Source organism: Doryrhamphus excisus, chromosome 2 (genome assembly GCF_030265055.1).
Source record: "Doryrhamphus excisus isolate RoL2022-K1 chromosome 2, RoL_Dexc_1.0, whole genome shotgun sequence".
Lineage (NCBI taxonomy): Eukaryota > Metazoa > Chordata > Actinopteri > Syngnathiformes > Syngnathidae > Doryrhamphus > Doryrhamphus excisus.
Window position 1 is genome coordinate 9,332,824 of NC_080467.1, and position 14,887 is coordinate 9,347,710.

At 41.6% G+C, this 14,887-nt stretch overlaps 1 protein-coding gene across 1 annotated transcript in view; it reads left to right on the forward strand.

Annotated features, from left to right (window-relative positions):
* The first annotated feature begins 451 nt into the window (after positions 1-451).
* Positions 452-14,887, forward strand: part of itga1 (integrin, alpha 1) — a 36,379-nt gene continuing 21,943 nt past the window's right edge. The window contains exon 1 of the mRNA XM_058064188.1: positions 452-734. Coding sequence (XP_057920171.1) covers positions 692-734 — 43 coding nt within the window. The 5' untranslated portion in view covers positions 452-691. The remainder of the gene's footprint in view (positions 735-14,887) is intronic.

The window sequence follows — 14,887 nt, forward strand, 5'->3', positions numbered from 1 at the left end:
ACTAGTAGTAGTAGTAACAATCAGAAGAAGAATAATGATGATAGTAATAATAATAGGCTAATTAATAATATAATAATGATTATTATATCATTGATCACTGTCCACTGGACAGAATGGTTGCAGAGCTTGAGCAGTGGTTTTGCAGTGTAGATTGTGTGTACTTGTGTACATTTAATGGTGGCCTAAAACAATTGAGTATCTCTACTAAATCTGTCCTAAAGTGGGAAAATCATATCCCGGTTCTTGTTCCTTATTTGTTTTTTTTTAGATTTTTTGATTTTTTGAATTTTTTTGAATGTCTACTACATTCATTCATATCCTGTGAATCTCCAGGGGGCTAAGCCACCCCCTGTTCTCAGAACCTAGTGACGCCCCTGCCGCTGCTCTAGCAGACCAAGCCCACTTCAGCGAGGGTCCTGCCCCACAGTTCTTCCTCCTCCTCATGCACGCCCCTGCAGCGGCACACACCACTCCACTATGAGAGCATAGCCCAGAAGAGAGACACCGGACTTCCCAGACCCTCTAAAGAAGCGTGGATGTTTTCTGGTACAAGTGGGTACGAGGAGACCTCTTGGATGCTTTTCGACCCATTCATTGATTCCACTTTACGTTGAAAAAAGAAGGAGACAGGAGTCCGTGGAATATTTGACAGCGTTTCCCTCCGTCTCCCCTGACTGACAGAGGCGCCAAGATGTTCTGGGCTTCATGTGTTTATTTCTCTCTCACAGCTGCCGGTGAGTTCATTGTGGTGATTATTGTAATTGAATGAAATAATGGCTGACAGGCGTACAAAGATATTTTTTTCCATTCAGCGTCTGCATAAGTCAGCAGCGCTGAGATCATCTGGCTGAGCATAATTGACTTCTAAAGACGTGCACGTCAGTGGAGGTGGCACCGGGGTTGATAGAAAGTGACTTTAAATGGTGTCGTGTAGACCTCTCACTCCTCTCATTACTGTGGAGGAAGATGATCAGATGGGTTCCATCACCTTTGGGTTCCTCAGCAAGGCACTTGTCGCCGGAAGTGTGTTTGCTCCGTACACTGTAAGCTGTCCACTGACTACTCCAAAGTACATCCACGTTTCATTGTAAGAAAATGTCAGGTGGAAACGTGCTTTTATGGTCAGGATAGTGAATGCATGAATCCACACGTGCCTGTGTCAAAACATCTTGGAAAAGTGTGTCCTTTTGTCCTTTTTCCATGCCTACATTTCTGCGGTGTCACATCTGACTCACTTGGGTGTTTCTGCTGATTTTTTTTGCCCTTAGATTTAATTTAGCTTGGATCAAAATCAGTTTTTTTTTTTTTTTTAAATAACAAGTCACGTCACTCCCAACAATGCCAGCTTTTTTTTTCCCTTTTTTTCATGAAAATGTATCCTCATATTCTGCCTTCATTTTCACTTGCAAGGTTACGATTTTATTTTCATGATATTGCATTCTTTTTGCCGGAAAAAAGGAAAAAAAGAAAGTTTTTCTAATTTTTTCTTGAGAAAAATATAACGTCATTCCTGTGACATTTAAAAAAAACACAAAATTTGACATTATTCTCAGAAATATCATTTTTTTAAATTAAAAAACCTACTTTTTCTCCCCCCAATTTTTTTTGACAATTTCACATTATTATATAAGTGTGAGTTTTTCATCATAGAAATGTTACATTTTGCTTGAAATAATTTGTTGTGAGGAAAAAAATAAAAATATGTACGTTTTTTTTCTTCAATAATTTCTCAGCATAAAAATTGCTATAAAATTATTGTGAGCATTGTGAGCATGTTTTTTTTTCTTGAAAATGTTTTACTTTTTTCTCCCAAAAATGAGATTTTTTGTTATTATTTATGTTGGTTATTTTGGGTTGGTTAAGCTTGTGATTTTTTTGTGGGGGGGGGGGCACAGAAATACATTTAATAATAGAATAAAATACATAATTGTAATAATAATTTAATACTACTACTACTACTACTACTACTAATAATAATAATAATAATTTTAAATTTTAATTATTTTTTAAATTCATTTTTTATTTTAAATGCTATTTTATTTCTCAAGAAAATTCTCTTTCTTCCAAAAGAACCAAACTGCATGCATGGAGGACTATAGCGTCAAACAGCAAATCACAAGATGCCATAGCAAGCCCAAGATGCTGTGCAAATATTCCCCCCTAGAGGCACGGTACATATGGAGCAGATATAGAACCACCATCCTCATACAGTACATCAAAGAAAGCCAAATGACGGAGGCAAGGAAAAACCGAACCAAAACGGTATTCCTGGGATGGGTGTCTGCCTTGACTAACTGGTAGAGATATTGAGAAAATGAATTATTAATGCTACAGATGTGTGTTGGGGATTTCCTTCAGTGGTGTGAACTGTCATAATGCAAGCAGGTCAAGCCTGATGGGAGCTAAGGAACTATATTGGACCCCCTTCACCATTGGAGGACAATGGCGTCCCCAATCAAAGCAAACAAAGCAAGTTGATCACATGATGCTGAGTTTTGATGCTTAGGTGCAGTGTTGCACCAGAAGCTCCAGCGTGACCTCACCTGGTTCCATCCCCGTTGCAGCAACGCCAGGTCTCCAGAGGGCCGCAGTACGGTTATTTTAGTGGGCACATGACAAGCATTTTATCTCTGGAAATTCCTAACGGAGTTTGGGGGTGTGTTACAGGTGGTTTGAGTTTAACCCCCCACCTCCCTCCCACAAAAAAAAAAAAGGAACAAGGCAGGCATCTGGTTTCCATCAGTCCGTGTCGGAGCCCACGGAGGACACGCCACACTGACATAACCATGGATGAGTTTCATTTACGGATCAATTTCCTGTAATTGGCTGACGGCAATTATCTGGCTTTTACAAGATCATCTACCTCTGTATGTGCTTTAAAACATTAGTTGTACCACTCAGTTATCAGTGTAAAGCTAACGCTTGATACATTTGCCGGATTTATCAGCGGTATTCCTGCTCGGCTGAACAGTTTCTCCTTGCCGCTATTACAACATTGGTTCTGTTGTAGCAGTCTTGTGTGATATACTTGCTAATAAAAAAGCATGTGGGCAATATTGCAATATTGCCTGCGTCCATTTAACGCCCCATTCTTTTTGCGGGTTAGGTAAATAAACACCCAGACTGCAATTACAGCCTTTACTTGTAAAATGGTGTTTCGACGGTGGTGAAGCAGTTATGGTTAAATCTCAGCTGGCTTGTTGTGCCTCCAGCATGTAAGCGAAAGGTTCCTGAGATTTCCTAAGAGCTCTACAGAGATGGAGGGAAGAGGTGAAAGCAAAAAATGATTTAAAATCCTCAGTAGGATGGGATGCTTGTTTCCGTCTCAGATTTGGGAATCTGTCTTTCCCTTATAGCTTTCTGAAACAAAAGCTTAGTAGCCTGAGTTATTGCTGGGTTTTTTTCAAAAGACATTAAAGGCTCAATTGAATTTATGATGCAGGTCAGACGACGATGTGAACTACGACTACTCTTCTTACGCAGATCAAGGAGATGCTTAAAATCGGTTTATGACTTTCTAAATATGGGTTTTGACATGATTAGAGATCGATCGATAGTTGACAATGGAAAGGTAACACCTTGTAAATATGTGACATTTGACAGGATACAGGATGCACACTACCTCACTTCACATTTCCGGCAGCTATGTCACCCTTTTTTTTTAAAGCCACAAACAGGCATCGATAGTTTAGTCACTTAGGTGCTTTTACAAGCTTTAATTTCCTGCAAAGCGAAGCCTCATTACAGCCGTTTACTATTGATGTTTGGTCATGTGATGCCAAGTGGGGGCTTCATGTGATACTGTACATGTGAATGTGCCGCTTAGATCGCCAACACATCTCTCCGCTGTCTGCTGACACTTAGTATGTCAATAGTCTGACCTTGTTAATGGCCACCGTTAGCAGACAAAGTGAGTTGCTGTGTGACTAAACCCACTACAGTAATCCCTTGTTTGTCGCGCTTAATTGGTTCCAGACCAGACCGTGATAAGTGAATTTCCACAAAGGGAATATTTTTGTAGTTAGAGCATAAAAAAGACCTATTTACATTTAGAGCCCTCTAGACATGAAATAGCACCCCTATAGTCACTGTTACATTCATAATACCTAATATAGTAGACTAAATAAGACTAAATAACCTAATTTGAGGGCTGCAGTGGTTAGCGCACAGGCCACGCAGCTAGGAGACCCGAGTTCAATTCCACCCTCGGTCACCTCTGTGTGTAGTTTGCATTTTCTCTCCGTGCGTGGGTTTTCTCTGGTTTCTTCCCGCATTCCCAAAACATGCTAGGTTAATTAGCCACTCCCAATTGTCCATAGGTATGAATGTGAGTGTGAATGGTTGTTTGTCTATATGTGCCCTGTGATTGGCTGGCGACCAGTCCAGGGTGTACCCCGCCTCTCACCCGAAGACAGCTGGGATAGGCTCCAGCACCCCCGCGACCCTCGTGAGGATAAACGGTAGAAAATGAATGAATAATGAATCTAATTTAAGACATAATTAAGAAATGATTCCCTACCAAGGTATGAGCAAATTGTGGTGGGTACATGGAAAGATTTATTATTTATTGCAAGAGGTTTAATCGCTTCTTTTCCCTCTAAGCTCTCTACGGTTAAAAACCATAATGCCTTTGTTTACACTTCCATTCTTAGGAGAGTTTCTTTGTGTTTATAGAAGTCGCAAGAGGTCAGGATAAAGGTCACAAATGTGAGGAAACAGTCTTTAAAACAACCTGAGTCTGATGCATGCCAGTTAAATGGAACTTGAAGGCAACACCCAATGCGGAGGAACTGAAACCTGATGTGGTTGCTTCAGGTCTGTCAGTGTGATGACTGGAATAGATCAGCCGCTTGTTGTAAAAACACATGTAGAAGGTGTAGCAGTATGGAGATGGTGGGCCTCCTCTGTCCATTCAAATCAATAAGCCGGTCTGGCAGTTAGTGGGTGGCTGGCTGTAAACAAGACGTCCATCTGCTTTATTTTACCACCTTTAATATGCCTGACTGCCAGCATTGCATAATATGGACAAATATATTGGGTAAGACCACTGACAGTTAATATTAGTTAAGGTTCCAAAGTAAGAATGGGTGTTTTGGTGAGCGCATTCATGCATCCGACTTCTGGGGGTCGAACTTTGGGGTTTAATAACACCCCCATTAAGGACCCTTTGCTCATTTGATTGGTTGTTACTTCCAAGCAACTATAGTCTATCATCCAGAGGGTTGTAGTTCACTTTCAGTACGCCATTCTAATGGGTTGATTGCAATTGATTGGACATGGAAACGCACAAGAATGACTCAATGTGTACATTCAATGGTCAGCACCATTAAGTCACTATTCAGGGCTCTACATTAAAAACAAAAATGACTTGCCCATGGGGAATCTTTAAGGTGAGAACTACTTGCCCAAACTTGCCCCATGTAAAATGAAAAGACTGCCATAATGATATCATCTAATTTTTGTGGCACCACATGAGAATCTCAAATAAAGATTAAATTATTATAATTTCTTGTGGTTGTTTTCCTACATAGATCATGATGTTGCATGGAAATCTGGATTGTCAAGAGGGATTGCCTTTTATAAGTTGTGCACCACAATGAAACATTATTGAATAGACACATTTGTGTACTAGTAAAGTGTTTTTAATCCAGAAAAAAAATGCTCAATGGTCGAACAATAATTTGTGAAGCAAACGTGAGAAAAATACACAGAGAAATGGAACCGCTAGATTTTGTAGCTTGTGCAAAATCAGCACTTGGTATTGGATCTAATGGGTGGTGTTTCATTGTGACCACTTCAAATTGTCACAGCAACGTGATTCACTCACCTGTGCCATCATTTGATTTGCTGCCGCTAATAAAATACTCGTTTAGGAGGCACTGGTTCATCACTTTTTGGTGTTTTCCTTCAGAAGTTGTTGAAGAATTAGACGATGTTTGCAGGGACGCCATGATAGATGTTTTCATAGTCAAACGATCGCTGATTGGTTGCGAATAAGAACGGGTGTGGGTAAAACGCGAACTGTGGACTGCGGTCTAAATAAACGATTCCGATTGGTCCATTTCAAGATTTGCAAGGATTGGTTTGCAAATTACCACCGGAATTACGCAGTCCGTGTTTTACCAACACCCAACAAGAACCGCTTTTAAAAAAACTCGGTAGTACGGCATGCCAAAGTGCACTTGCCCGACGGGAATATCACTGATTAGATTTACTTGCCCGAATTTTGTTTTGACTTGCCTCGGCCCATCGGTACATCGTTATTGTCGAGCCCTGCTATTGAATCACCAGTTCATGTTATTTTTCATAGACAAATATTACCTTGTTCGGTTTTGTCACCTAATTCTTTCGTATGACTGACAGTTGCGCCGTTTGTCGTCATTGATTAGCATTATCCGCATGAAGTGTTTGTACGAAAAACCTAATCTTCCTCCAAGTGGCCACTGAGCCCCAAAACAAACACAGACTCGCACCAGGCGTTCAGACTTAATCCACGTAACAACACTCACACACTTGAGAGGGGAAAATCGATACCCCTACAAAGAAGACTTGAGACAAGCCAAACACCCCGTGAAGGTGCGACATCACGTTGCGCGAGCTTCCATCGATCTTAACCTTCCGAGGAAGGTCAAGCCACACACAGACTCATACTGAACTCATAAGGTGTCCATGTTGGTCGCATGGAACCCTTTTAAGTCAGCTGGTTGGCTTGAATTACGTTGGCGGTGAAGAAACAGCATTTCAAGTCCAATGGAACCTTACAGTTCCTACTTTTTGGCAGAAATTGTGTTTCAGGGCTACTAAGAAATGGGAAAAATCTGCAATTCATTGATATGTCCTTAAAAATGTCCGTTTTGGACAATTAACGATGCAATAAACCTATGACTTGGTCAATATATATACATATTGATATGAGTCAAGTTTATAGTCTTGTGCGGACGTGCGGACATATTTTCCCTGCTAAAACGAAAAAACAGATTTAATGACAAATTGTGGTGGAAGGGTGGAGATCTGCTTCCCCTCCACACCTCACTTGATTACAAGACTGGACCCCAAAAACCGGCAATTAGGACGCGACCACAAAGACCCCAGAATGATGACAATGCTTTATTCATTCATTCATTTTCTACCACTTATCCTCACAAGGGTCGCAGGGGTGCTGGAGCCTATCCCAGCTGTCTTCGGGCGAGAGGCGGGGTACACCCTGGACTGGTCACCAGCCAATCACAGGGCACATATAGACAAACAACCATTCACACTCACATTCATACCTATGGACAATTTGGAGTCGCCAATTAAGCTAGCATGTTTTTGGAATGTGGGAGGAAACCGGAGTACCCGGAGAAAACCCACGCATGCACGGGGAGAAAATGCAAACTCCACACAGAGATGGCCGAGGGTGGGATTGAACTTGGGTCTCCTAGCTGTGAGGTCTGCGCGCTAACCACTCGACCGCCATGCAGCCCTGACAATGCTTTAATGCTCTGTCATATAAATCCACTAATTGCTGCTAAAGGGTGGTTTTATAGACTGGGTGGGGTAGTTAACTTCATGATGCATGCGGACACTTGATGGGCAGTAACCCAGTGGTCTGGGGGGGGCGCTTATAAAAAGAGGTGTGGTGGGAGGTATTGCTGTGTTATTAATTCCAGTGCTTTTTAGTATGTAAAGTGAATGTTTTGACTGTATTGACATGCGTAGTTGTGATCAGGGACAAATATGGGAATTTTTTGTTATCGTTTGGCCGTAATATTTATTTCCACATTCTGTTAGCATGAACTCCCTGATGCACACTGTGTGTCAGTGTGTGTTCTTGCTGCATCTGTGCACCAGGCCTGTCCAGCCCTCCGCCCCCACCCTTCTACCCTTCCATCTCTCCCAGGCCAACAGCGGGCCAGAGCCATCCATCAAACTGGTACCGTGGCGGGGGTAGGGGCAGAGCCAGCGTCTGCCGGGGGGCAATGTGTTCACATTAACCTTTTCTTGATTGTGTGTGTGTGTGTGCAGGGGGGGGGGGGGTGCTTTTGTGCGGTTGTCGCCTGTCTAATTGTACGGCATAGTGCGGGGGTGTCATATCACCATTCCATTGACTAAACCATTGCAGTTGTTACACTGTAATGTGTTGGTAATGTTCCAAAAGCTGCTCAGGGAATCCATTTTAAACAATCCCTGACTGTGATTGCAGCTAATAGCAAAGTAGGCACAGCTTGCAGTATATAAATAATTTACATTGGTGCACTAACTCAGTATTAGAACACAATATATGTCAGTAAATACGAGCATGGAGGCTGTTTTAGTCTTTGTAAGGCATTTATGCTGTAAAATGCTGAAATCACTGTTTAGGTCAGACGTATGGAGCTGTTCTTTAGGCCACACTAGATATAGAATATTGAAGGAAGTTGTAATGTCATGTGGGGGAAAGGGTATTTGTTTCTACATTATATACTTTGTCCTTATTTTAGTACTAATACACACTACCGCTCAAAAGTTTGGGCTCACTTGGAATTTTTTTTGTCCAGTCTGAGATATGGCTTTTTTTTGGCAGTCCTGCCATCAAGTCCAGCATCCTGAAGTCGCCGCTTCACTGTTGATACTGACCCTGGTGTTTGACGGGTACTATTTAGTACAGCTGCCAGGTGACGACCTGTGAGGCGTCTCTGTCTTAAACTACAAACTCTCAGATATTTGTCTTCTTGCACAGTTGTGCATTGTTTTTCTGTCATTGTTTGTGCTGCTCTCTGAAGGGAGTAGTTAACAGCATGGTAAGAGATTTTAGTTTTAGTTTAGATTTTTAGATGGGTTTTCTAATAATCTATTAGCCTTATAAAATGATGAACTTGGATTAGCAGCCTTACCAGGAGATTGATGCAGAGGACTGACAGTTGTTGATAGTAGGCCTCTATGCAAAAATGTAGCTCGTTCTTTGATAATCATCTGATTCATTTGAATTGTTTGTGAAATGAATAAAAATGTTTGTGATATGGAAAAAAATGTTTGTGAAATGCATGAAAATTTGTTTTTCTTTGGAAAACGAAGAAATTTGCAAGTGATCCCAAACTTTTGAGTGGTAGTGTATTTTCATATAACATTTATGGCGGCTCACCCTCGGCCATCTCTGTTTGGAGTTTGCATGTTCTCCCCGTGCATGCGTGGGTTTTCTCCGGGTACTCCGGCTTCCTCCCACATTCCAAAAAATGCTAGGTTAATTGGCAATCACCTTTTCACACAGGGCCATGTAGGTTTGAGTTTCTTTCTCCCTTAATAACTATAACTGCTTGTTATAGTGGTTATTATACAGTACAATGCCGGCTTATTCAAATGCTCACTGACTTTCCCTTCTCTTTGTGTTCCCCTGTGTGTTTTCCCGAACGTTGCTTATTGATTCTGGCATAAAGGTCATGCATTGACCCTTGGGTGTGTGTATTTTTGGTTCCGTCCAGAGGTGTTTGATCCCTCCATGTATAAGTTAAAACCGTCGCCATCAGCGTATTTAGCCGTGGTGTTGTTACAGAGGGGGAATTTCAGAGGGGATAGAAAAGCTCTGACAGTTGTCTCTGTTGGTGGGGGGGATGTCGATGATGTCATGCGTGGGTCTCGGCTCATTGCATGTTTTGTGCAGCGCTCTGGAGGGAATACATCTGGAAGTTGCGCAGTGTGGTATGCGACACCGCAGCGCTGTAGACTCAATGAAAAACGGGGAAAGAAAGGTTGCATGGACAGAGATAAATGGGGGGAATAGCAGGGGATGGATGATGCTCCTGTGGGATGGAGGATCCCTAATCATGAGGACCGGAAGAAAGGAAGTAAAGTGTTGGGGGAGATCATCTGGACCTTTGTGGCTAGTGTGGCCTAGTTAGGAAAAAGGTAATGGTAATGGTTTAATTTCATTTGAACATGAGATTACAATTGAATGCATCACATAATCAGTTCACAGTTCCACATGTCCAAAAGGAGTAGGAAGAAGCAAAGCTTATTAAATCCTACCCCTCCATCTGGTACTTTTACAATCAGTAACTGTTACATTTGTTCACTCCCTGCCTTTCTAATATAATTTAAGTTTTTTATAATTTAAAAAAATTTTAATTTTTAAATTTTTAAATTTTTAAATTTTTAAATTTTAAATTTTAAATTTTTTAATTTTTTAATTTTTAAATTTTTTAATTTTTTAATTTTTAATTTTTTAATTTTTTAATTTTTTAATTTTTTAATTTTTTAATTTTTTAATTTTTTAATTTTTTAATTTTTATTTTAAAAGGAAAAAGGAAAATTATATTTTATTAATCTAACACAATTAATTCAAAAACTATCAAAACAAAGATCAGTCATTGATGTTGCGACAAAGTTCTCGATCCAAAGAACTGCATTCTAAACATTCTGGCACATTTTATTACCTCACGTAAAAATGTCAGGTCTTCAACTTGATTCCAAGGCCAAGCCACCCACCCAGCATGCAGTTAATAAGCCCGTTACCCTCCAATCCCTACATTGTTAACCTTCACCTGTTGCATTACGTCCAATCGTGCCATGATTCTAGCCTGCCTGGATCTTCCAATGTCTACCAGCGTTATCCCGTCCACATTGTTGCAAGCACGCGCCTCCCACACGTGCCAAGAAAAACAAATGCTGACATTGCCCAAAGTTTAACACCCTGCCAGGATGCTGGTGCAGGACAATATGAAAAGAATGCAGTGCATTAAAACCTGCAAAAAAATGGATAAAATAAGATCAGGATAAAAGAAGTGGAGGAAATCTGGAAATATTTGGGGCTCATGCCTTCATCATAGCTGGAGGCTGCCTGCTGTTAGCTGCTAACACATGTTGGGAAAACCTCCAATGCCAGACTTCCACTGGAGAAGTACACGGTGTAGCTATCCATTCACGCCTTGGTAATGTAACATTAACGATATCCCGTTTCTCTGCTACCACATTTGCTGACTTTAATTGTCAATTTAACCCGAATCAGCTTGACACGTGTAACTGATTCGACTTTAGTACAGCACGTGTTGATTTGCATTCAGCTTTAAAGGCGATTATTGTTACACAGTGTACACTTTTATCGAGACTTTAAAGCCAAAAGTCTGCTTTGACGCATCACAGGTGCTGATCCGTGCCCGAAAGGGAGTCGCTGTTGACGAGGGGGCGGTGTGGGTTTTATGGCAGGTTCTTGTGAGCTGACATGGTGCCAGCATCAATCAGGACCACATGGACTTTTTTTTGACTGAAAGCAGACTCAGCGGAGTCTTCTGGCTTTTTGCTTTGGAACCATTTAGATTAAACATTTCTGGCCAGAGACAGTTTTCCATGTTTCTGTTCAGCATGTTTTACTAAAGCTTCACTGTAAGTCATAAAGGCTTCTATTGCAAATCTCGACTGTGTTTTGGCATCTGACAAACATTCACAATTGTGGACTTGTTAATTTAATTGGATTGGCTGCGTTTAATGACTTACTGTATCCAGCCCAGCATGCTTGATGGTTACGTTGAAACAGAAGGACAGCTTGAGCAGCAGGCCAAAAATACCAACAATAGTCTCGCGTGCCAGCAAATTAGACCAAAGTAGTTTGTTTTTAGCAGGCCAGGTTTGCGGTCCATGAAAGCCTTTTATTACATTAGCATTATCTTATTTGCGTGATTAATATACAGTCCTTTTTATGGCATCAGAAAGGATGCATGACAACATATGGCTGTACTGTCGTTATCTCAGTGTTCAAGACTGTCTACTGTTGTCTTTGCAGTAACTTTTGTAACGTACCGAATGACCAACCAACTTACTCCAACTCCAACCAAACATTCAATCAGTCAACGCAACTGATTGATCGACCAACTGATTGATCGACCAACTGATTGATCGACCAACTGATTGATCGACCAACTGATTGATCAAAGGTCCGAGCAACTATCCACCCAAACAACCGACCAAACCGACAAACTGTCTAAGCAAGATACTGACCAACTGATTGATCAAAGGTCCGAGCAACTATCCACCCAAACAAACTGACTAAGCAAGATACCGTCCAACTGATTGATCAAAGGTCCAAGCAACTATCCACCCAAACAACCGAACAAACCGACAAACTGACTAAGCAAGATACTGACAATTCTAATCAACCAATTGGACAGATAACTGACCATGCAACCAACCAAAGTAAACCACTGTTGGATGAACAACAACTAGCAAACGTAGTAACTGCTGTCTAACTAAACAACTAACTGAACTAGCAAACCAGTCAGTTGTCTGACTAACCAGTGAAACAACTGACTGGCAGTCCAACCCAACGACTGGGTGGCTGACTGCCTAAGCAACTACCAAATGAATGGCCGTCCAACCAATCCAACCAGTCAAATCACCGCGAATCCAACCAAACTACTAACCAAGGGACTGACTGTTCAACCGACTAAGCCAGCAATGCCACAATACCAGCTTAGTGCAATGCAGCTTTGGGACGGATACTGCAATATCTGCATGTCTACCAAACTAACCGACTGACTGACTCACCATCCTGTAATGCTGTAAATGCAACGAGTGCAAAATATGAATATCACAGCACTGTCACAATCAAACAAATAAGGGCTGTTTCCTCTAACATACACTACCGCTCAAAAGTTTGGGATCACTTGGAAATGTTTTTGAGCCAGTCTGAGATATGGCTTTTTCTTGGCAATCCTGCCATGAAGTCCAGCATCCTGAAGTCGCCGCTTCACTGTTGATACTGACCCTGGTGTTTGACGGGTACTATTTAGTACAGCTGCCAGGTGACGACCTGTGAGGCGTCTTGGTCTTAAACTACACACTCTCAGATATTTGTCTTCTTGCACAGTTGTGCATCGTTTTTCTGTCCTTGTTAGACCCAGTTTGTGCTGCTCTCTGAAGGGAGTAGTTAACAGCATGGTAAGAGATTTTAGTTTTAGTTTAGATTTTTAGTTGGGTTTTCTAATAATCTATTAGCCTTATAAAATGATGAACTTGGATTAGCAGCCATACCAGGAGATTGATGCAGAGGACTGACAGTTGTTGATAGTAGGCCTCTATGCAAAAATGTAGATCCTTCTTTGAAAATGATCTGATTCATTTTAATTGTTTGTGAAATGGATAAAAATGTGTTTTTCTATGGAAAACAAAGAAATTTGCAAGTGATCCCAAACTTTTGAGCGGTAGTGTAATTCAAACTGTCCATCAGGCACACTCCAGCTGACGAAAACGTGTCTTTTCATTTTGTCATTTGTAAATTCCAGCCTAAAAAACATTCCTCATCTCTCTAGTCAGCCTGCAACTTTAATGGACAACTTCAATAGCAATTGCCCCAGAGGCCATTTCCATGAGGCCATTTCCATCCATAAAGAGGCGACCTCACTTATTAGTTTTCCAGGGCGGACGTCAGGCAGACTCACCAAAATAGCCTTAACATAAGACACAGTATTCTGAGCAGAATGGGATGTGTCGTAACTACGGGATACAATATATTTATATCACCGACAGACAGAAGGCGTTTCCGTTTGATGCAGCATTTGAGCTCACTATTTGATAAATGGAAAAGGCCTGACTGGCCTGAAGCCATCTTGACTCAGCGAAGCAAGAGAGTGCACCTGTCAATTTCAAAGAATGTCCATAATCAGGTTAATAGAAACAGGAAATGGAGCTCCTTCGCAACAGAGGAAGTGGAGAAGGGAACCCAGGAGTAACATAGTGGATAATGTTTCTTGGCTAAGATTGCCTTTCCTGATCCTGCCTTCCTCTACGGACCGAAAGAGGAAGCAGAAAAAAAGCCTAATCCGCTGTAATATCGTTGGGATCAACATACAAACTCACATGGGCGTTTGTTTTTGCGAGTGTACTGTTTACAGCGGCAAGAGGCGAGCCCATCACATGGACCAACTGCTTAAAGGGGACTTGTGCTCATTTTTGTCAGTTTGTATTCAGTTGTGGACTCCTATAGAGCAACACATGATACCAACTTTCCATTCCAACTGACATTTCTGACCGTCACCTTAACCAACTAACCAATTGTCCGACCAACCAATAAACCTGTATAACCAACTCATTCATTCATTCATTCATTCATTTTCTACCGCTTCTTCCTCACGAGGATCGCGGGTGGTGCTGGAGCCTATCCCAGCTGTCTAAACCACCCTTTCAGTTTGAGGTCAGGAACAGATGGCTGGACATTCTCAGCAGAATTCATGGTTCCTTTTATCACAGCAAGTCTTCCAGGCCCTGAAGTAGCAAAACAGCCTGAGACCATGACACTACCACCACCATATTTTACTGTTGGCATGATGTTCTTTTTCATTGATTCATTCATTTTCTACACAAGGATCGCAGGGGTGCTGGAGCCTATCCCAGCTGTCTTTGGGTGAGAGGCGGGGTACACCCAGCCAATCACAGGGCACATATAGACAAACAACCATTCACACTCACATTCATACCTCCAACAATTTGGAGTCGCCAATTAACCTAGCATGTTTTTGGAATGTGGGAGGAAACCGGAGTACCCGGAGAAAACCCACGCATGCACGGGGAGAACATGCAAACTCCACACAGAGATGGCCGAGGGTGGAATTGAACCCTGGTCTTTTAGATGTGAGGTCTGCGCGCTAACCACTCGACCGCCGTGCCGCCCGTGTATAACCAACTAACCCATAAAAAGGACAAACGTACCGACTGTCCAAATAAGCAGTCAAGAATCACTTGGTGGTCAGGTTATGAAAAGAGAAGGAAATGAATGTGAAGCATGTACTACTTTGTTTATCTCTGACTAAAAATAAACTAATCATCCTCCGGGAGACATTAATGCATCCGTCTCCAAACCAACATGGTGGCCATCATTGTTAGGATGTGGTGTGTTTCTTTCCCATCACCAAACAAGCAAACAGCTGCTAGATATTTGTTG